Here is a 23,123-nt window from a genome sequence, read left to right as displayed (position 1 = left end):
TCCCCACCCGGGGCACGGGCCTGGGGCAGCCCCGGCCACGGGCAGGGAAACGTCTTTGGCTCTAGGTGTTTGGGCGTTGAAGGTAAAGCGGGGAGGCCGGTCTGCAGGAGCGGTGCTGCCCTCAGACGATCGCAGTCTGGAGAAAACAAGCTTAGCTTATTAGATTAACCACTTTACTTTCCATTTAGGTTTTAAATTACGTAAGACTTACCCTGACTCTAGGTGTTAGGTTTCAGGCACAGTTAAAACACTCGGAACAAATACTGTGGTTTTTTACATGCGCATAGCAAGAACACTGAGCAAGGCCTGGGTGCTGTAACACCGAGTCTCCAGCCCTGCCCTTCCCAGAAAATACAGCCATGGTTTATGAAATTTGCAAAAAAAGACACACCAAGCCAAAACTCAGTTAAAGCCACCGCTTAGACCAAGCCCCCTCAAAAGTGAAGTGCCTAGACCAAGATTTGCAGCCTGCTAGGGGGAGTTAGTTGAGGACCACACATTTTAATAGGGGGAACAGACTCTCCCTGTGCCAGTTTAGAAAGACTGGGGGGGAGGAAAGGTTTTGATCTATGTCATGGTGCAATTTTCAATAGAGAGCTTTTTTCTACTGAGCTTTCACATTAAAGTTTAAGAAACACTGTAAGGCAGGAGCTTTTTTTCCTTCTACTCCAACAGCTTTTGGCCCCCAGGGTTCTTGGCTTGTGAACAGCACTTTTTGCAATGCTAATAGAAGTTAATGTGAAGGGCCATGAAGAAAGGAGGATGCAGAAGAGAAATAGAAGAATTCACCATCTTTTTCCCCTCGCCCCCAGTACGTCTTTGAAGCCCTTCTTAGCACAGAAGAAAGGAGTAAAGAAGCAGTCCAAATCACGTATGAGGCATATGCAGCAGATGTAATGCCTATAAATAAAGTGCAAGTGCTCTCACTGTAGACACCCATTTGCAAATAGCTCCCACATTCTTTTCCAAGCTGCTACTCCCAACTTACCCCCCACTTAACATGAATCATTGCCAGGCCCACCTATGGCTCAAATCAATACACAATGTTTCTCCTTTATCCCTTCCAACCTTCCCTTCTGCTTTACCCTCATTAGTGCTAGATGCTTCGGCTGTAGTATTTACTGTGCCTGATAAAGTAAGTCCAACTTGAGAAACAAGAGACTGAAGCAGATGCCTCAGAACAAGGGCTTCTGTGAAAGTAGGAATTGCTCTCAAAGAAGTCCTCTGGGCACATGCTTTAAATTCACAGAGAGCAGAACAGTCTTATGAGTTGAAGCAAAAGTAGTACATCACTATCATAAAAACAGTGCATTAGTTTTAAAGTCAGAATTGCAGGCAATCACTGGTAAAGTAAGAGAAACATTTGTTCCTTCTGCATTTATGCATTTGCTCTGCTTGTATGCATGCAAGAGAGCGAGTGTCTACCATTGGGCATCAAGTATGGTTAATGGCATCAGTTCCAGAAGGGCAAGCTAGAAAATGCAGGAAGCAAGAAAGTTAAGCCAAATGCATTGGACAGTTAAAGGGATTCCACAAAATAGTGACCTCCTGTAAACAGCCTACAGTGTGTCACGGACGAGAGAGAGGAAAGCAGACAGCAAGCCTTTGGGCACAAGCGAGTCTCTGCACTAAGGTATGCACATACGTTTGTTAACCTGGAAGTGACCAAGCATGCTCAGCACCGATGGACTTCTTGGAAAGTGTTATTTGTAAAACTGGCAAATCCAGGCAGCTGAAAAAATTCATTTAGTGGCTTACAACTTGAACAGAAGACAATGTTAGGTTTCTGTTGTTTTCATGGAGCACTAGGTGCTCATCTGTAACACACTTTCTGGCAGAGAAGTTTTAACTGTTGTTATTTTTATAGACCACATTAGCTGCCAATATGAAATACCTTATCTCTATCTGGTGTCAAGTCCCGCGCTAAGATTTGTTAACTGCTCGATTACATAAGAGAAGCTGTACCTGACGACAGAACCCAGTCTTACCCCAACATTAGCTCAGTAGATTGGCAGCTGACCCAGACAAGGCATGGTAGTGGTTTTGGTTGTTTTCAAGTCATGATGCAGATGTCCTTAGCAAGTGGATGGAGGACCGCAAGTAAACAGGAAAGTAAGACAGACAGACAGATCTGGTTTAACAGACTCCAGTTACTATTTATCAATTATTTTCTCTATAGATCTGTTCAATAAAACAAACTATACTTTGCATAATAGATTACTTCATTGCAGGTATTGCACAGGCTATATTCATCTGGGCACTATGGAAACAAGATAGCAGGAGGTTACTGTCTTTTTTTTTTTAAATATATCATTTAGCACAATTAGACCCAGCACAAGAGAATACTAACCATTTAAAATGGGTAATCTCATTTAAATATCCACAGCCATCTCATTTCAGCTCTACTGATTAGAGAATCCAGAGTATTAGTACTGGACAGGGCGTAAGGAAAGCCTCCTCTCTGCAACACACTCCCCTTGGCTACTGGCCTCCAAAGGCATTCAGCGGGTCATCAAATGTGCTCAGTGTCTTGCTTTCAGATTTTGCTTCTGAAGCTGCTTGGGAAGATCTGCTTTTGGGAGTGGGTATCTTGACTTGGCTGCTAGAGAAGTTATCATCTAAAGGGGGGGAAAAAAAAAACAAACAACCACAGATAGATTTTCATGTGAAGTGACCGCCAAACAGAAGTAACATGTACATAAGAGTCTCCAGCACACAGCAGTGACTGCCAAGGACATTCTGTGATAATCAAATGCTTTCCTGCTGCTTGCGATTCTAGATGCATTTATAAGGACATACGTGGGAGCTGTTAGCTGTAAGTCAAATTAAGAATATTTTTTCTTCTCACTACAGCAGAATAATATTTGTATTTTATAACATGTTCAAGCTCTCATAAGCATTTGAGAAGTACTAATAAATCAAACCTCCACAATGAATTCCATCTTGCAAGTGCCAGATAACATCCCTCTTATCTAGAACATTAGCGTCTGAGGAACCTGAGAGATCCAAGAGCTGTAAGATTGTTGCCAAAGAAAATCAGAAGAGGAAAAGATGGTACTTGCTAGCGACTACTGTTGCGACATCCAGGAGCCATACAAGAGTCTTTAATCTACAGCACAGTAAGAACACAGCATAAATCACTTGAGAACAGAGCACAGTTAAGATGCAAGGAGGCAGACAGCTACAGCTGCCATCCTGCTTAATCTTCAAAAAGTCTGTCTACAGTCCTGAATCAAAATCTCCCACCACCTTTTCCTCAATACAAGCATTTCTGTTACAAACAACCAGGACCACAAAGTGGAAAAATATCATGTTGTTATTAAGACAGAGCTCTCTCCTGAAGGATAGCAACAGATGGAAATGAAACCCTCCAACCTGGATACCCTGTGTCAGCAGCAGAGCTCACAGACCTGCAGTTCATGCTGTGGCTAGTGCTGCTCGTGTTTAGGACTGTGCTCACGGAAAGAGATGGAGCTGCTACCATACACATGCTGAAGTGTTGCCCTGGGCACACACAACAGTGGATCTCTTCCTATACACGAAGGTTTTAAGTTTAGGATACTCAGATTATGCAGTTAGATTATGAGGGGGTAAAAAAAATTTACAAGACTGAGATACGTGGATCACTAGTGATTCACAAAGTCAGTATAAGTAGCACATAACTGGTCTTGAATCCCTATTAAGAAAACACAGGTCTTATACAGATAGCCATTTACTGGTCCAGAGTATAAAAACTAGTATTTCAGCCTTCAGCATGTATCCTAACCTCAGGAGGAGAGGCCAAGCACGGAGTGGCCTATCACAACGTGCTTGCCTTTCTCTTCTCACTCTTTCTTCCACTCCAGCATGTGTCTGCTACTGTGCTGATCATAGGGATTACACGGGAATAATCCAGGACAGCATTTCAGCACAAGAACATTTTAGAAAGGCGGTAAAACAGAGTAATCCCCTACTGGCATCATTCGAAAGCAAGAAGCTATCACATGGATTAGCTTCACAGCAGAGGGGAAGTACAGTGAGTGCCATCAGCCGTAGAAGTATCACTCCAGTTTTATGACAAGCCTTAAGGAGTAGAAAAGTTTTGGCCATGGAAAACAGTATTTGTCAATGCACAAGAAAGGTCAGTCACCAACTGGCAGACTCTCTGAGACAGGCAGAGGTGACATCAAGATGTTTGTGACATCAGCCATAAGGTCACTGAGGAGGCTAGAAGGATAAAGACCTGAGAAAGTTTTTCTTAATACTGCCACCACAAGCCTAACACAAATGTAGTGACTAGAAGCTGTGGCAGGACAAAGAAGGAAAGCAGCTCGCAGCCTCCACCCCCTCAAACTGCACCCACTGTTTTATTTGCAGCACAAAGGATCTCGGAAGGCAACAATACACAGCCCTGATAAAGTGCTACCATGATCACTTAAGCCAACCCTTAACCTGAAGCATAGGCAAGCGCCAGTTCTACCACTCTACTGCCAGCAGGGCATCCCCACCTTCAGGCATCCTCCCTACTCTCCTGTCGGTGTTCTGGAGCTCCATAGCTTTGGGCACAAAGTAGCTGCATACCTATGGCTGCACCACAAAACAGTCAACACTCTAGAGGAAGATGAAGTCTATCAGATACAGGGTGCTGTAGATGCTATAGGTATCGAGATCAGATGTGACATCAAACAACAAGCTCTAGCACCAGAGAAGATGTCAAAAGTGGAAGTGCAAACAACAGGTTCTGTTGTGGCTAATTTTCCAAGGTACTTTCAAGTGGCACTCTACAACTGTTTTTTTCAACATGAGGCTCAGATTTTTGTGCTGAAGTATTTGGAAGGGGTAGCTGTTTGGGAAATTCTTTCATTTGCTATTAGGCTACATGAAAAAACGTAAATAATTAAGAGAAGATATTTTAATCATTCAATACATATTTCAAATACCTTGCCCGTAAACATTTAAGTCTTATTTTTTATATCAATTGGGAAGGTTTTGAAATCTCAAGATGTTCATTCTCTGACAAGTTTTCTAACACATTTACAGACTTTAGCCAGGTCATTCCATCAGGCTGGAATGCTTAACAGCAGTCCAAGCAAAACAGTGGTGCATCAGATTCAATTTGAATAGGTTAGAAAGAATGAAGACTGACAAGAACCAAAGCTAGAGGACAAGGGAATTTTTTTGTCTTAGAGGAAAAGAAATACATGCAATCCCAAAGAAGAGCTATAAACATGAAGAGCCTGAGAACAAACAGACACAGTCGGGGATCAAATTACTTTCGATACCTCCACTGACGGAGAACAAGAAAGCAGCATGCTTTGCGTCATTTCACATTACTGTATGCTGCTTTTTCAACAAATCATACAGGGCAAACTTTTGCTCTCAGGTGTAGTATTTGTAAATTGTTCTGGGTATACATGGATGTAAACAAAATCTTATGGACTCCAAGGTAGTCAACACAATAGTGAAGGTGGGGTGGGAAGAGATGCCAATTTCTTCATATCAGTGATTCATCTGAAAGTACGATACAAAAAGCTGTGCAAATTGAAACAGAGAATGTATCTCAGAGCCATAACAACATGAGATTAGTCTCTTAACTCCAGACAACAGAAATTTTCTAATTCCCACAGGTGAGAAAATCCCTACAAGAATTAAACTATTCCTTCTCTCAGAAGAATTTTATACATTCTCCTAAACCATTTAAGTGCTGTGCTAGTTCTACAAATCTAGGAAGTTCTCATCCAACGTTAAAATCCAAAGGTGACCAGAGTTTTCACAGCAGTTGAAAATTTAAAAGAAAGCAAAGGGTTCTAAAACATCTCCAATGAATGCAACTCAGGACAATATTATGAGATTAGCAGCAAGACACTAGACACTTACCCATATCATCATCAAATATGGATTTTTGTTCCACCTTTTTCTTGGTCTTCTTCTCTTTTGGTTTTACGGTGAGATCCGCAAAAATATCAATGTTATCGTCAAACAGGTTAGTTTCTGGTATTTTCTCTTTTGCTTTGTTCATTGGTTTAATTGCCTCAGTAGCAAATATATCATCCTTGGAGCAAAGCATAGAGAGATCATCAATACACAACACACTTCAAGGGAATAGTCAAATTATCTGTACACAGCAGCCGAGATGTTTAGAAGACTGACAGCCTTGGGCTTCTCAAACCCAAGAAGTTTGAGTCCCTTCTCCCCACGGAGGGCTCGGCAAAAGTGCCTTAGTGTGGGATTGTGCACAGGTCAAGTACAGCACACAGAGGCTTCTATCAGCTGCCCAGCCCGCCAACTTTATTCCTTTTTTAAAAGGGTTATTTGAGCCGCTGTGCGTTGAATAGACAGCTAAAGATAAGAACCAAACGCTTTATTACTCTGAAAAAGGTCATAATCATAGGTATGTTGTCACAGCACATTCAGTGACATGCCCGCTCTGTGTTAAGGCTCCACCTTTTAGTCCACTCTTGCTAATAAGGGGGTGAACATCCAAAGAAAGGGTTTCTATTGCCCAGTAGCAGAACATGACTGACAGTTTACTTCACTACCGATCCTGCACACCCCATCCTACTCAGCAGCATCCATTAAGCTTGTGTCTAAATAGAGGGGTCTGCATAAGGTCCTGGGGATCAAAAAGGCCAAGGTAGCATGCTCAATTATTACCTCAAAGATATCTTGGGCAGTAGGGTCAACAGCTTGCCGGACGGCAGATTTCAACTCCTTTTTTCCAGTTTTCTGACAGGTGAAGAGAGAGTCTTCCTCTTCCTCCAAGAAAGGTATAGGGCTGCTTTTTGTTGAAGATTTTTGCTGTACAGGCTGGAAGAGATCATTGCTGTCTTGATCACCCAGAACAGACAGATCAGGCTTCTTCTCCCTGCCCTTGATGGGTTTGTTAGCCGCACTGTCTGGCATTCCCTCCTTTAACTTTGATTGTGCAGCTGGTCTGGATGTTGAGCTGGTTGCAAACAGGTCTTCTGATTCAAACAGATCATCCCCTTGGTCTGTGGATTCTGGAGGAAGGAGTTTGTTTGTCCCAGCAGACAAAACGCTGCCATGAGCTGGTAGTGACAAGCCAGAGAGGAAGCCGTTTTCCTTGGACTCTGCTTCAATAGCAAGAGGTTCCTTTATGTTCACTGTTGCTGACGTCTGTTTTGGTAGAGAGAATTGTGATTCTTTAGCACTGTCCACCTCCTCACTCTCTTCAGACTCTTGGGCAGCTAGACGGCGGGCCATTCTGCTAGGTGGTCTTCGTTTTCCTGTAACCTTGATCCTGGTCTGCAAGAAAGGAGTAAAAGCAGAGCAGGGTTATATAGAAGGAAAAAAACCCCACACTTCACAGAAGACAGGTTAGGATTCCTGTTATGTTTCCTTGTAGCACTTTGTCCGCCTTCACATCACTGCAATTAACATGCATTATCCATTTCATACTAGCACACTGAAACTGAATTAACTACAAGTTCTGCTCACAGCTCTGTTTTAAGTAACTTAAACAGCTACATGTACATTTAAACAAATGCTCAGTTGAAAATCTTGAGCAAGGAATGCTGAGCAGACACTGATTTAGGTTGTTTAGGAGAAGCAGCAGGAACCATGCATCATCCATTCTCCAGAAAGGGTAAAGATGGACAAGTGAGACATTCAAGCTTGGCATAGTTTGCAGCAAGGTTCAGAAAAATAACCCAGGACTTTTGATTTGTTGCCCTCTGGTCATTCCACAGCAGGTGGAATTGGGGTACAAAAGCAACAGCACTCGCAAGTAGAGAGTCACAACACAGGTCAGCAAGCCACTCTAGCCCCTTGGCTTTAGGTAATACCTTAGTCAGTCTGACAGCTTGCTAATCCAGAGGCTTCTGCGGTACAGTTAGTCTGTCCAAGTCATGACTAATTACATTTTCCATTTAATTTCATTTTATGCAGAGCCTGCTGCAGTTCATTCCTCTGCTGCTTTTAAAAAAGCCCCCCTGCAAGTTTCCATTATAGCTGGTACCATATCCCACATGGACAGGAGTATTCACACAGGTGGGAAACAGATCAGTACAACCTCTTCCCTTTTGTTAATTGCTGTGTTGGAGTAGAAGGACAATCTGGATAGATATGCTATAACAAGCTTAAAGAAGCCATGTGCTTTTGTCAGAATCATTGTAGAAGCATATCTGCCTTCAGAGCGTGGGGCTGTATTTATCAGAGCATGGCTGAAAAACAGGAAAATCATGATGGAAGGGTGATGCACTTGAAATAAACTGATCCCTGCTCCATGCACTGTTCTTTGAAAGGACAGACAGAATGCTGGGTAGGTTGCTTTGTTCCAGCCTTTAGAAAAAAGTGCATTTGGCTGCATATATTTACAACTTAAACTCAAACTTGAAAGGTTCAAGAAGCAATGACATGCCAAAATTAAAACATGTAACCTGAACCACAAAAAACATTCACTGTATAGTTACTGAGATGCTTCTTCTCAGATTATGTCTGTAAACAAACATGCATCATTGCTATGCTAAAGTGAACATTCAAGGTTGACCATACGCAGCTAAAGGAGCTCTATTCTTTTGCAAGCCTATCTGTTTAAAAGTATCATGATAGAGGGTTTTGTCTCTTGTGCAGGACATGCTGCTATTGGAAACAACTATGCCTACATGGTAATGCATTAGTCTGATGTACAAGCTTTAAACCCATTTGACACTTAAGGGGTCATGTCACCCACTGTTGGTGACAGCTGCTGCATCTTCCCAAGTCATCTCTGCTGCTCATCTAGCAATGAACAGCCTCAGCAGCATTAAACAAAGAAAGAATCAAAGTTAACACTTTTTTGTTTTGGTTTTGTGTGGGTTTTTTCTTTAAAAACAAAGTTTTTGTTTGAAAAAGAATTGGGAGTGTCAGTTCAGGACAACATGACATTTTTATCCACAGAGGAGGTAAAGGTCAACATACAGCAGTGATGTGTTCCTAATATCTTGCCACAGCAGCTGTCCATAACGTATTTTATAGTTAGCCTGGAGAGATGCCTTTTTTATGGTTTTCAGGTTGGTGTCTCCTGGGACAGGACAAGATGTTATGCTAAAATACCTTTAACCTATAGGGAAAACCACTGTATTTGGGGAACGTACACGTGTACCTTAAAAAGACACAGAATTAGGCATATGCATAAGTCCCTTACAGAGCTAAGAATGTGATAGGCTTGACTTTCTCTTCAGCGGTCCACAGAAGTGAGAGGGGGATTAGATTTCCACACATCCATTTAGATTCAAATAGACCATACTGTTAGCAGAACTTGCATACTGAACCACAAATTCCTGCACAAGGACAGACTGCGTTTTTAATCCCTCCTTCTATCCTCCTAAATACCAAGGTTACCTTATTGGCGCTGTGCAAGGTATCCGCTTGCATAGGCTGATCAAAGCTTACACCTAGTTCTTCATTGTTTCCTGCAGCAGAGAAGGCTTCGCTGTTCTGTAAATCCTTGGGCTCATGCAATGGAGTGTCCAGAACTGGTAAGGGGGACTTTACATTGGAGACCTTAGGCATTGCACCAGGTAATAAGGCTGCAGGGTTAATAGCTAAGTTAGCCTACAAAACAGAGAAAACAAAAACATACACACAAAAAGAGATCATGTTAATACTGCTCAAGAGCAAGCATGGCTCCAGAGAAGCAGCAAGAACTAGCGTATATAGGCATTCAAGTTCTACTTCTACAAGTGCCTGGCCTTTCTCACACCTACGCGCTTCTGTGTCTCCCACGTCCTCTGCCTCACTAAGCCTGTGGAGTGCTCAACACTATTATCCTGTATGAGAGCTTCAGGAACAGCATAGCCACATTATGTCAGACGAAATACCTATGTAGCTCAGTATCCTGTCTGAGGACAACAATGGTTCTGACGTTAAGAGTGATGCTGTGATATAGACAGTTATTAGTCATCTCACGTCAGAAGAGGGACATAACCAAACCCCCAAATCCCTAAGAGTCTCTGAACATACCCCTAAGAGCCTCTGAACATACTTGAAATAGTGCTGAGAAGAATAGCAGGTCAAAGAGGAGCCCACCCCCTGCCCCCCAAATAGAGTAAATAGTGCTGCTCAGAGTCAGGTCTGAAATGGGAGGGGGAAATAATATTAAACATGCAACACAGAAAAAGTAATAGAAAATACTCCATCTGAAAAATTGCAAGGGTAAGGTAAGGAAGTAAAAAGATTTTGTTTCAGGGGGAGCCATCAGTGAGGCAAGAAAGATTTTTTTTTCTTTGAAAGTCAAAATGCCAGTAAAGTTAATTACTTGTAGCTTTCCAATCCGAGATGAGGGCTCTTTGGTTTTAATGGGAACAGGACCTGTAGATTTCTGCACAAAATTACATTGGATTAAACAAGTGGACAGGTTTTTATCAACCAGACTATAGTTTGCATTTTAATACATCTATAGAAAGCAGCCCACTGCTTACAAATTCCTTCTGAAGATACCTTGTTATCGTCACATTCTACCACCAGAGCTACAGTCACTCAATTTTCAGCTTCAGTTCCCCACATGCCATAGCCCCATCTTCATTATCACATTTCATTCCACCCTCCTTCTACCTAATATTATACTTTGCCGTAGTAACTCAACAACTTCCATCTTCTCCAGGTGGACACACCACCAGTCAAATCAAACTGTGACAGCTACTCTCCCTCCTCGCTTATTCCCTCCTCTAAGACCCTCCGATGCCATGTTGCCAGACCATGATATAACTAACTTTTCTCTTTGTGACTGGCTATAATAGGGCCACAGACTTCAATGAAGCCCACACTTGCTTTTGTAGCCAAGAGGGTTACAAAATTGTACCTCTCAGTCTGCAAGGAAAACAGCTTCAGAGAAGTGAGTGCTCCTCTATAGAAAGCAGGCCATCAGTGCCAGAAATAAGGCTAGGCTAAAAGAGCAAGAACGGCTGTCTGGTCTGAAGACTTGGGTCAATTCTAGGATTCAGGGATGAACCACATCGGCTGAGGTGCTCTTCCCAGGCCTTGCTCTCCACAAGTTTGTAGTCTACCATGGTTCTGTGAGCTAGGCTGTACTACTGTTGGTGTGACTGGGCAGTCAGAGCTCCTTCAGCCAGGTTGAAGTAACTGAGGTTTTGCAAGGGTTAGGACACTGGTTTGGGGGTCTTGATAGCATGACAGAGGAATCCCAGCATCCGAGGAGATCATTCTCCACTTAAATGCATGTGGTGTTCAGCTGAACCTCAGACAGGCTGAGATCATTCCTATACCCAGCTGTCAGTAGCTACAAAAAAGGGAAGATGAGCGTGATTCTACACTTCAAGGAATACTTCACCATAAGGGAAGACAGGCTAATTACTAGCCTTACAGACTTGCTCTGCATTCCTCAGCCCAGGGGAGAAAAAACAGCACACACACCCCCCCCAGTGAAAAGCCTCCTACAGATGGAAATCCAACAAGCAGCTCTGCTGAGGCACAAGCCTGAATTCAGATCCAGACTGCCTCTCCCAGAGACCCCTGGTTGTGCAAGATTAAGGACAGGAGTAGGAGTCTTGTTTGCTCATCGTAAAGTCTCTAAGATAAGATTCTCAACAGCCAGAGATTTGTGCTGCATGCCCTGATCTCCCTTCTGAGAAAGCCCACGTATACTTTAGAGATCACATTCACTCCAACAGACACTGGCACTTCAGAGAAGAATGAACAACAACCCATTTTCAGTCCAACTGGACCTGAGGTGTAGGTCTTCACTGCCTTGTACTTGGCCTGTATAAGTGTGTGGGCAATGAATAGAACACTATCAATAGCATTTAAACTTCTTGGTAGTAACAGTGCACCCGCTGATAAGCGGAGACAAGTTTGGCCATGCATTGCTGCTTTGCAGCCAGTGAATCCAGGCATTAGTTTTGATCTTTTCACGAGACTTATTTAAAACAAAACGATACATCTCCTTTTTCTTTGCATGCTGTTCAAGGCAAAAGATTTAGGTACTTGCCTCTGTAGTTACTGCCTTCAGAGCTTCATCTTGTTTAGCACTTAAAACATTTTCTAGAAGGTTACTGCTCTCCAAGGAAGGGCCAGTACTGGCCTTAAGTGTTTTCTTCTCGGCTATTTTCTGAAAGCATTAAGAACACAAGTCAACATGAATCAGGTAAAAAGCATGGTCTGCAGATAAAAAAACAAAAACAAAAAACAAGCAAAGCTTTTTAAAATCTTGCTTCTATCTCAAAAGAAAACTAGCCACATCTTTTGACTCTGCAGTGCATCATAGGCATTGCCTTTTGGGTCTGCAATGACAAGGGCCTTCCACTCCTCCATTCCTTTAGCCTACCTCAGCCTTTGCTGTCTATGCTAACGATAAATAATGAGAGTTTCAACAACCTTCCAAATGCATACATATTTCCTCATGCACAGGACAGCAGGGAAAATAAAAGCACAAAGCTAGCTAAGGAACGCTGCTATTTTTGTATTTTCAAGCAAACAGGCTCCATATATAGCTGCCAAGTGCTAATTACTTAAGATCATCTCTTCCACAGTCCTCAAAGAAACTGTTTCCAGGAACTATTGCCAGTTTTCTAGCCTAACTTCCAGCTATAGACATGAAAATAGACTAAAGTAAAAGTTGGCTTCAATTTAATTAAACTAAATACATTTAGAGTAGCAGTTTGGAATGCATGTTAGGACTTTGACCTCAGACCACCTATAATGCAGTCTAGTTCAATGCTGCAGCTGCTCACCCTCTGAAAACAATCCAGTGATCACAAGGATTTTAATATCACATTCATTACCTTAAATCAACCCAACCTGCAGAGACTTTAATTACATAAGTCAGAGCAAGGCTCATCAGCCATGCATGAACTACAGGGAAGTAATATTAGCAAGTTAAACAATTGTCCTGGTTTTGGCAGGGATAGAGTTAATTTCCTTCCTAGTAGCTGGTACAGTGCTGTGGTTTGGATTTAGTAGGAGAACAATGTTGATAACACACCGGTGTTTCAGTTGTTGCTAGGTAGTGCTTACACTAGCCAAGGACTTTTCAGCTTCCCATGCTCTACCGACTGAGAAGGCTGGAGGTGCACAAGGAGCTGAGAGGGGGCACAGCCAGGACAGCTGCCCCCAACTGGCCAAAGGGACATTCCATACCATGGGACGTCGTGCTCAGTACATAAACTGGGGAAAGCTGGCCGGGGGGGGCCGCTGCTTGGGGACTGGCTGGGCATCGGTGGGTGGGTGGTGAGCAGTTGCATTTTGCATCTCTTTCTTTGTATATTATTATTATTTTATTTCAATTATTAAACTGTTATCTCAACCCATGAGTTTTTCTCGCTTCTACTTTTCCAATTCTCTCCCCCATCCCACCAGGGGAGAGGGGGAGTGAGCGAGCGGCTGTGTGGTGCTCAGTTGCTGGCTGACTGACTGAGGTTAGGCCACGACAACAATAAAACAATTAAACAATACAAACTCTACTACTCTCATTTCTGCTCAGGTGTGTTCTCTTACACCTAAGCCAGTCCCAGTGGTACACAAAAAGAAAAAAAATCCAATCCTCTCATCCCAGCCTTGGGAAACCTAATGCATCTGTTTGTTCCCTATGTCTCCAGGGTCACAATGGCCACTTCTATTCTCTCAAAAAGATTTGAGAAGTCACTTCACTTCTTGTGGAAATATATATGGAAAAAGTCCCTTCCATACACTTCTTTCCAACGTCTTTTATATAAGCCATTTACAGCAGAGGAACAGATACCGGAAGATTTGTTTTAGCAGTACTGAAGAGATCATCCTCATCGTCATCCCCAAAAAGCCCTCCTCCAGATGATGGCTTCAGGATACGGTTTGCAGACTAAAGAGACAAAGGATGAAGAAAAGATGTGTCACCAATCAAAAGTGCCTCTCCTTTGGCCCATGATGCCTGAACTGATATTAGCACTTGGCCCTCCCTGGAAATCAGTGACTTCTAAGCTGTGTCAGACAAGAAACACCGGTAAGCTGCACACTTCAAAGACTGTTTTTAAATAGCAGGTTCAGAGGAGGACTTTGAACTCACCATCGACTTCTTGGGGCTGGCAAAGAGGTCGACATCTGGATCATTGTCCTTCTGAAGTTTGTGACTGAAGAGGAGCTCTTCGTCTTGAAAGACTCCGGTGCTTTTCGGCCGAGTACTTTTCTCAGAAGCCTGGAAGGAGAGGAGAAAGGTCCACACAGTGAGAAACTCCCTCCTTAAGGAGGTTATTTGCCTAGTGATAAGACAGTTACAATTCACCTGAGGCTACACTATGACCCTGGTAACAAAAATAAAACTTTAACTGCCAGTTATATATTTTACTTTGACCAAATTTGCAAAACTTATAATGTAAATATTTGTATTCACAGTTCAATTTGATGAGAAGATATTAACCAAAATGTATCTGTGTCTGCTGACCTGAGATCCAGCTGCTACTATTTACCTATAAAGCTTCCTTAGAAGGAAGGAGGAGAAGAAAAAAAAAGTTTCAGTATGTTATCATGAGTGTACAGTAAGGTTTATATTTTAGTAAGACTTTTATGCCTTGAATTTTTCAGCTGAGGGCGCAGGACAGAGAAGTGTGCGGAAAAGAATGGGGTTAATTATCTTCCTAAGCTACCTTTTAAAGAAAAGTAAAATAAAAAAAAAAAATTGAAGACCTGTAAAGCTGTTATTGTTGCCAGATTCCCTGTTATCCTTCCATTAAAGCAAACACAGCCCCACAATGAAGAACAGAACATATTATCTGCCTTTGGCAAGAGCTTGTACTTTCAAATTTGCTGGTTGTGTGGAAGGTTGACAGTGAAATGTTATCACCTTATCATCCCTCCGCTATCTGGCAAACCAACCAGTATCAGCTGCCTGGACACCAAAACCAATGCCTTTCTATGATCGTGGTCACTGTACGCACCCAGGTCTGACTTTCAAAAGGCAAAGGCCCCACTGAACGTGTAGGTAAAAGCCAGTATCTATGTTTCACCACCCAGCTGTCTCTTCAGGACCTACACAAATGAAAGTGTGCCTCTTCAGAGCATGACTGAATGTCCAGTAGCATAACATCAGACTCAAAATCTGAGTCGCAGCAGGAGCGGTAGTCATAAGAATAAAGCCCGATTCTCCCCTTCCCAGTCCAAGTCTCCAGGAGCCCCAAAGGGCTGCCTACTAAAGCTAGTTTCCAGTACACCATTTTTGGTCCGTACACCCCGTCTTATGATTTTTATTACTGCTCCATTCTCAGCCTCTCTGTGCACCAGCTTTAATTTTATATCAAAAGCCAGGTCGCATTTCTAGAGCACTAGAACTGCTGTTTATGCCCAGATACACAAAAACCTAATGCACGTCTACTAGTATCGACACATGAAATGTATATTAAGCTGAGATAAGCAAGGAAAATAGTAGCACCTTTCAGATTTGCCTATGAAAAAGATTAAGTTCCTGAATTACCTATTCTGATTTTTGCATGAATATGCATTTCAGCACCTTAATCACTTCGTGACTATTATGTGCTGGCAGCTCAGTGCTTTGAAGGAAAGATTTGGAAGGATTGGTATCTTCCTAAATTCATAGGACAGATGTGGCTTCTTGCAACCATCTCACAAAGGCTTCAAATTCTACGTCCTTCTACTTCCTAGTACCTCTGACCTTGAGGGGTAACTGGGGAATCACTTCTGTACAGCAGACATCAAGTAGCTGCACCAAAACATCTGTACAGAATTTCTTTTCATACTAGCATGCAGCCAAATGCTTTTGAGTTAGTGGGATGGAAAAATTTACAAAGGAATTCAGGATCATGGGGAACAGCAGTACCCAAGAATCTGGAAGTTTAGAAATAGAGAAAGATTAGCCTCCATGATATGAAGAGAGGGAAGGGTAAAAACAAAACCTTGGCTAGAATTGTAGAGGTAGAAAGGTAGAAATACTATTTCCTAGTTCAAGAAGTTCCCTAGACTCACCACACCAATTTCTTTCTGTGCATTTTTAATGCCATCATCATCATCCAGTCTCTCCTCTTCCTCCTCCTCAAACAAGCTTAACACTTTCTTAGTTTGGGTCTTGACATCTTTCTCCAGAGCTGGTGGTGATGTTGCAAACAGATCTGAACTGCTGGCTGGCTCTGAGGATGCTGCTGCAAAAGGCTCCACCAAAAAAAAAAAAAAATTAAATAAATTAACACATCAGCCTGTTATTTAGTTCAGGTTTGCCCCAAAATCCACTAAGCTTTCTTGGTTAAATGCCAGCAGTGGTCAGAGTTCTGCAATCCATTACCAAGCAGTCAACTATATTCAACTCATAGCAACATGCAGATCAGCAAGAGACAGTAGATAAAGAAGAGAACACGCTTTATGGCTCTAAAGGGAACACAAGTTTCCTCCTGTACCCTACACTCTAGTGCTGTTGATAAGCAGCTTCCTGCATAAGGTTTCCTTCTCATCCATATGTCAGGTTGCATGTGTGCCACAAGGCTGCGTTAAGCAGCTTTGCCATTATCTCTGAGGTACCTAGTTCATGCAACTTGGGATTCTTTGGAGTGGGCAGCACTACCTGAACCTTGAATGTGCCCAGGAAAGTGTAAAGCATGATAACTACTCTGGAAATTCATCAGCTGGTAATTCCCCAACAATCACTCAGTAAGACCATGCCCAAGATTAAGTTCTGCTGAAGCTTCTTCAATAATACGTTCAATAATACACATCAATACTGTTCTGTAACAGCGCTGCCCAGGAGAAATTCACAATGCTGAAAGCCACAGCTACCAACACCATTTAAAACTCAGACTGTGTTGAAACAAAGTTACTGAGCTTGAAGCAAAGCTTACACATTAGTATAGGCTATCTTTTAAAGGAAAGCTCTGTTATGTGAATAAAGACTACCCAACTCACTCTGGAGGAAAACCAAAAGATTCCTCCCCCCGCCCCCCCAAAAAAATCCAAACAATTATCTCACGTATGTCAGTTGGGAAACAACTTTTAAATGCCATTTAATCAATTTGCTGTTTGACCGACAAGTGATTTTGCTAAATGGAGACAGAGTTATTCTCTCCTTGGCAATAGAAGAAGAAATCCAGAAAAAGAATTCTGTCCCAGAGCAGTGCTGTTAGATTGTGGTTGTTTTTTTTAAACTCAACCTTTACCAAACTTCAGATTAATGTAAGAAAATCCCTCACTTTTTGCTTTGTTTGCTGCCCTGCAACATCTGTTCCTCTAGGCACAGGAACTGCTCCAGGCTCTTCTAAACACCACAGTCTATCTTCTACCTGGTTAGACTTTCCTGCTCTATCTGGCAGATCTTCCTTTTCCTCCTTTTCTTCTTCATTAAAGAAAGGTGGTGCTTGTGCTGGTTTTACTTTCTCCTGCAAAATTAAAAGAATGTTGTTGACACAAAATTGGTGAGTATATAAGAAGCATACACTGCTGTGGGATAGCAGAGTCTCAGTTCGCCTTCTGCAGGGGTCTAGGACACTGGCAACATGCTTGACTTCTACGTTCCTCCCATGGGACATTCTGGTTTGTGACTTTTGATTTCTAGTATTATAGGCTCTTGAGTCTGGTTGAAGAGTGCCAGGAAGCAGCTGCAAGCTTACAGCGGATGCCCTGGGAATCTTGTCTGGTTGGTGCACAGTTTCCTCTGACTGCCAGGAGCTAGACTGTGGCTTGCCTGTTTCTTCTTCTATTCCCAAACCTATTGTCTTTATGGGCCATGACAACTGTTTTCCTGGTAAGCAGAAAGGCAAGGGGGGGGGCAGGGCAGCACACACACACACGTGCAGGAATTCCCACTACAGGTACAGCTGTGTTAAGCTTTTGCAACTCCTACTCTCAATTCCAAAGCACAACCAGACAGACAGTACACTACGGGCTAAGCTCATAAGACAGAGGATAGCATAAGCACCCTCAACAGAGGGCCAGTGAGAAGCCTGTAGACACATCTGAACCAGCTTGGGTTGAGGTGACACACAGGGTGAAGCCCTAGCTTCAGTCAGCAGTAAGGTATCTGTTCCTTTTAACAGTATTTTATGGCTGAGAGCTCTCAAAACATCCTCAGGAAGGGCTTTTAGCATAAACCAAACAAATTTAGGGTTAGTGGTCAAGAAAATTGTGAAATCTTTATTAGGCTGATGGTAATAAGAAGTTTTACATATAAGAGTTCAGTCTGCCCTGTTCCCATTCCCAATTTGCTAGAACTACCATCGTCTAAAACAAGTTAGACTTACATTCAGTACCTAACAAGGAAGATAGACTATAAAAAGACTAAGTGTTCCATGTTAGTTTTAAAACAAAGGGGAGGTACCACTGGAGCCTTAGCAGCTGAAGGAAGTAGCGTAGATTGGGAGCTGAAGAACGGTTCTCCATTAATAGCATCATCTTCAAACAACAACGATACCTTCTGTGGCTTTCTTTGGCTGCAATGAGAGAAAGGAGAAAGTGGAAGATTCAGTGCAAAAGTTTCAGAGGCTATGCACTGCATCTGTTTAAAAGTATAACTTAGGACCATCATTTGCAGCAAGTGGTCCCAGTGTCTCAACAATTCCACCACCCTCCCTTCTTGTCTGCACAGCTTTCTGCAGAAGTGAAGATAAAAAGAGGTCAAGAGGATTTTATATTGCAGGCAGGGAAATGGAGACCCCAGTTCAGTGGTGGCAAGGAGAATGATACAGAAGAGGTAAAAGCCCAGCCCTGCCCATTCCCACTCACACACCTCTACTTCCTCCTCAGCAGCAGTAGCAAGGGACAACACTTGCAATATGCCTGCGTCTGTCTGGTTTTGAGGGTACTGCTGGACTGTTCTGAAAAAATGCCCTCCCCCCCTGCCCGGACTCTCACCTCTCTTTAGTGATTGCAAATAAATCCTCCTCATCCTCTTCCTCAAAGAGGCTCGTCTTCTTCACAGCTTTAGCCTGACTGACAGTGCTAGCTGGTTTTGCAGGGTCCTCTTTTCGGTCATCTTCAGAAGGAAGTTTAGCTGGCTTGGAGACATTCCAGTGTTCCTTAAAAATAAGGAACGCTTAAGGTTTTTTTTTTTTTGTCTTGGTCAAAGCCACTTTCCCATTTTCTTTATAAGCAGAAACACTTCAGCATCTTGGCAGTCCTTGCATCTCTCTACTAGTTTATTTTCCTGCCTTTGTGTTAGCCGCTGTAATCTGACATTGCTCAGGCTTTGCAGAGGGCCTGGCCACCTTTTGGCATACAGTATTTGCCCAGCAAAATAGGGTGTACACACTTTACTATTATAGTTGCTCTTGACAACTGAGGTCAGTGTCAACTGTAGTCACAGGAGTAAGGTCACCCAGTAAAACCTGATTTGAGCCACTTAAATAATTAGCAAGTTTGATGTATGGGGGGAAAAAAACAAACAAAAAAACCATAGAAAAAACACAACACCCACACCCAAGACACCTCATTACTAGAGTGCATGATGCTGCACTTATTTCCTCAACTTTCAACCACAGTACTTTCCCCCCCCACCTCTGGAGCTAGCATTTAATCAAGCCTACCCAATGAACAAGTCAAAACTCTACATTAGAAGGAAACATTTCTGGGGTTAGGAGAGTTTTCTGGCTCGTGTGTTTTCTTATTCCCAGCATTTCAAATGGTTTGGCCTGTTCCCCACCTCTCTTCGTCCCCTTTCTGAAAGGGACTACACGTATGTTGAGGTATGAACTCGGTTTATTCTACATTAAGAGAAAAATGTATCTAAAGATATTACTAGTATCCACCAAACAAGCAATTACAGGACAGGTAATAAAAACCAAGTCTACACAAAACAGTAATTTTGGGGGCTAAGAAGGCTAAGAACAGTCTGGATCCTATTCATACGAGTTAATTCAGAGACTTTCCACACAAGTTTTTGATTTACTTAGTGTCTCTGGCTTTCACTTAAGATGCAGGACCACACCTAATCCATCCCTAGAAGAGGGCTGCTCTCTGAGAAGCCTAGTCATTTATGTTTCATTTTTCTCATCCCTAGATTTAAAAAAACCCCAACAAACCAATACACCAAGAAAACCCCCAAAAAACCAAAAACAACACACCAAAACCCAAGCAAATGAAAAAAACACCAAACACCACCACACACAAAACCCCCCCACCCCAAAAACCCAAAACAAAGAAAAACTCACCACATATCTATCTAAAACCGCTAAACTTTCCTTACAGAAGTTAAAGCTGTAAGAGCAAACTTATTTTTCCCTTTTAGTATTTTTAAGTCAGATTTGTTGGCAGCAGCCTCCATTTGCTATCGATATTTCTATAAATTACATTGAAAATACTGATTTTCTCTTCCACATGACTTCTGTTACCTAGATCCTGAGATAATTTGAGCCAAGAATCAGACAGCTTCCTCAGCTGCAAACAAGTCAGAGGATTGCGGTAGGCATGGCATGTGGACACAGCAGAGTTTGACTGTGAGCCCTGTCTCAACAGTTTTATGCTTTGGGCAATATAAAGCACAGTAACTCCTTTCAGCCAAATCTTACTCCTCAGTACCTCTTCATCACTGCTGAACAATAAGCTGGAGGCTTTCTTGAGTGGCTCTGACTGTTTTGCTTTCTCTTCCGGGGGTTTTTCCTGTTGCTTCTTGGCAGGTACCACACCAAAGAGATCCTTAAAACAAAATAAAAAAAATATATTAAAAAAAAATCAAAAGCCAAAACCACAATGAAAAGCTCACTGAGAAGTCATCAGCATGCAAGACACTGTTGCCATCCACTTCTCAGGTGAGTAGGATAGAGAAGTAGTGTTTTGTGAACCCTTTTTGAAGACAATTTCAAGCGTGATATGGTATTCTGGTACAGGGAATTCTACGCACATGGCATTTGGTAGACCAGAAACTTGTAAACACACAGCCTAGTTTTGGCCCACAGATTCTGCACCATGAGGCTTGACCAGCAGCCAAAAACCACCACACAGCAATTCTGTGGCACGGCAGCTAACACATTGGGGCACTGTTTCTATATCTGCATAATAAAATAGAGAATGAATCCTATTCTGAGAGGACAGGCAATAGGCAAGCTGAACCATTACCACTGGGCAAGAACCAAGACTTTTCACCTGAAGATGCTCATGCAGATTATTATATAGGCAGCAGAATATACAAAAGCATATGTTGACTTCACCACCTAACACTTATGCTTTTCTCCACTCAACTTGAACTTCAGTTCCATAACACAACTGTCATGGCAGATACCAGAGACCTTACCACATTACAAAATGTTTCACTATCCTGACAGTTGCTTCTGAAGAGCCCCTATTCAGAAAGGTGAGCTGGAAGCAGCCCCCTCTTGAACAGGAAACCTTTATCTTGAGTTTGCAGAAGTCCTCTATCTTATGACTCTGAGCAGGCCTCCTATTTGCCTCACGTTAAGACTATGGGGTAAGTTAACTCACCATGAAGGCTGCAGGCCCAGAGTTGAAAGCTCTTTGGAGGGTGTGTGGGAGGGAGAAGAGGGTAAAAAAAGGTAAGAAAAGCACACACTAATTCAATTTTGTTAAGTTTCTTGCACAAACTGTGCCTTGATCTTAGTTTCTACACTAGCAGCCACAATTCTTACACACTGAAAAGCGAGAAAAAAGGAATTCACCAGCCATGACACAAGAGAAGCAAGAAGTCATCCATGTGGCTAGGTACCACAGGCCAGGATAAAACAGCTTCTTGAAGCTCATATCCGTTCTATTGCTCAGTGTTCTCTAGTCCTATCAATCAGAGGGATAACGTCCTTCATGTTTAGGTCCAGAGGTGATATGCACTGACTGCAAAATACTAAAAAGATACCAAGAACTTGCAAGAGTCCCTGCTACCATTCTCCTCCATAATGTTGTCTACACGCTCAGAACTGCTACACAATGCAAGATCAATTTAGTGCTCTAATTTAGTCCTCCATTTACAAGCTTAGTGTTGTAAATTTCTGAATATTTCCTGCTGCAGTTGCAACAGGCTGTGCAGGAGGGTTCCCATATGCAGGCAGTATCAGGAAGTGGTACTTACCTCTTCATCATCATCAAACAAGGAGAGCGGAGCTTTTGTCATGGACTTACTGGTGGGGAGAGACATAGCTTTGGACTTCACAGTTTTACTTGATGAAAACAAGTCCTATGCAAACCAAAGAAATGTCACTTTGCAAAGCAATGCTATACATTTAAGAACTCTAAATGGGACATTCATGTTTTTCTTTTTTTAAAAAGTGTTTAGTGTGCCTGTGAAGAAGGGAAAGATTGTCTTACTCAGATATACCAATCACCTGCAACTCCATGGGTATTTCCCTCAGCTTTGCAGATTAATTGCTAGCTGGAAGCCGAGGACACAAGATTAAACATATGCAGTCTTTCATGATTCTTGCTCTTGATTTGCTGATCTTTCCCCTCTTCAGGCTTTCAATTTATGCCTGTGCGTACCACACAAGTTTAACTCTCTGAAGATAGGGAAACTGTTCCCAGAGATTCCATTCTTGGAGCAAGAAGGAACTTTCAAGAATGGTTGCGAGTAGATGCATGGATGTCAGAGTTCCCAATCCTACAGATAAATAAGGAGTCCCCAGATACGAGTGGACTGAAGTCAAGATGACTCAGATCCCAAGGATTTCTGTAAGGATTTATTAGAGGTACTCACTTCAGAATCCTCCTCATCAGAGAAGAGGCCCCTCTGTTTTCTTGGAGGCATTTCAGATAAAGGCTTGAAGTCCTCACCTGAAGATGGTTGACTCTTTAGGACAAATAAAGACCCTGCATCAGCACCCATTTAGATTCAGTAAGGGCAGGCACATCATACAACCCTTTCTAAGAGGCATGCTGCTGGCAGCATCCCAGCAGTTGAAGGGACAGAACTTGTCACCCATGGGCTGAAGTCCAAAACTCATGTGCTGAGTGAGCTCCTCACATGCAGCCAGAGCTACGCACGAGTGACTTGCAGGTCTTACCATATGCCTCCCCTCCCACCACCATCCTTCTCAGCAGAAAAATGTATGCAGCAACTCATACCAGGCCCCATCATGAGTTAAATGGAAATGTTTTTTTTAACAAGCTGTGTTTCATAAAGGAAGAGGGCAGTTTGTGCCAGCCATCATTTCCTGCATTAGCACAGCACAGCCCCAGCCTGCCACCAGCTATATTGCCATTAAACTCAGAATCATTCCAGACCCAAGCACTACTGTCAGCAAGTTTGAAGTATAAACCAGCTCTTACTTCCTGACAGAGCAGGA

At 42.6% G+C, this 23,123-nt stretch overlaps 1 protein-coding gene across 2 annotated transcripts in view; it reads right to left on the bottom strand.

Moving 5' to 3' along the window:
* Nucleotides 1-2,133: 2,133 nt before the first annotated feature.
* FAM21C (family with sequence similarity 21, member C) overlaps nucleotides 2,134-23,123 on the bottom strand; it is a 36,531-nt gene continuing 15,541 nt past the window's right edge. The window contains exons 15-30 of one of the 2 annotated variants that reach the window (XM_009320414.1): nucleotides 22,535-22,627; nucleotides 21,914-22,018; nucleotides 20,416-20,532; nucleotides 18,754-18,917; nucleotides 18,221-18,332; nucleotides 17,097-17,282; nucleotides 15,886-16,074; nucleotides 13,976-14,104; nucleotides 13,676-13,771; nucleotides 11,927-12,046; nucleotides 10,238-10,300; nucleotides 9,322-9,534; nucleotides 6,634-7,245; nucleotides 5,857-6,031; nucleotides 2,351-2,618; nucleotides 2,134-2,260 (exon numbers count right to left, since the gene is read on the bottom strand). In XM_009320414.1, the coding sequence (XP_009318689.1) occupies nucleotides 2,482-2,618; nucleotides 5,857-6,031; nucleotides 6,634-7,245; nucleotides 9,322-9,534; nucleotides 10,238-10,300; nucleotides 11,927-12,046; nucleotides 13,676-13,771; nucleotides 13,976-14,104; nucleotides 15,886-16,074; nucleotides 17,097-17,282; nucleotides 18,221-18,332; nucleotides 18,754-18,917; nucleotides 20,416-20,532; nucleotides 21,914-22,018; nucleotides 22,535-22,627 (2,511 nt within the window). In that variant the 3' untranslated portion in view covers nucleotides 2,134-2,260; nucleotides 2,351-2,481. Of the gene's footprint in view, nucleotides 2,619-5,856; nucleotides 6,032-6,633; nucleotides 7,246-9,321; nucleotides 9,535-10,237; nucleotides 10,301-11,926; nucleotides 12,047-13,675; nucleotides 13,772-13,975; nucleotides 14,105-15,885; nucleotides 16,075-17,096; nucleotides 17,283-18,220; nucleotides 18,333-18,753; nucleotides 18,918-20,415; nucleotides 20,533-21,913; nucleotides 22,019-22,534; nucleotides 22,628-23,123 lie in introns of both variants that reach the window. The other variant, XM_009320422.1, reaches the window with a different exon arrangement.

The sequence above is a fragment of the Pygoscelis adeliae genome, unplaced genomic scaffold (assembly GCF_000699105.1).
Source record: "Pygoscelis adeliae isolate BGI_AS28 unplaced genomic scaffold, ASM69910v1 Scaffold190, whole genome shotgun sequence".
NCBI classification, from domain to species: Eukaryota; Metazoa; Chordata; class Aves; order Sphenisciformes; family Spheniscidae; genus Pygoscelis; species Pygoscelis adeliae.
This window is presented reverse-complemented; position numbering and strand designations above follow the sequence as displayed.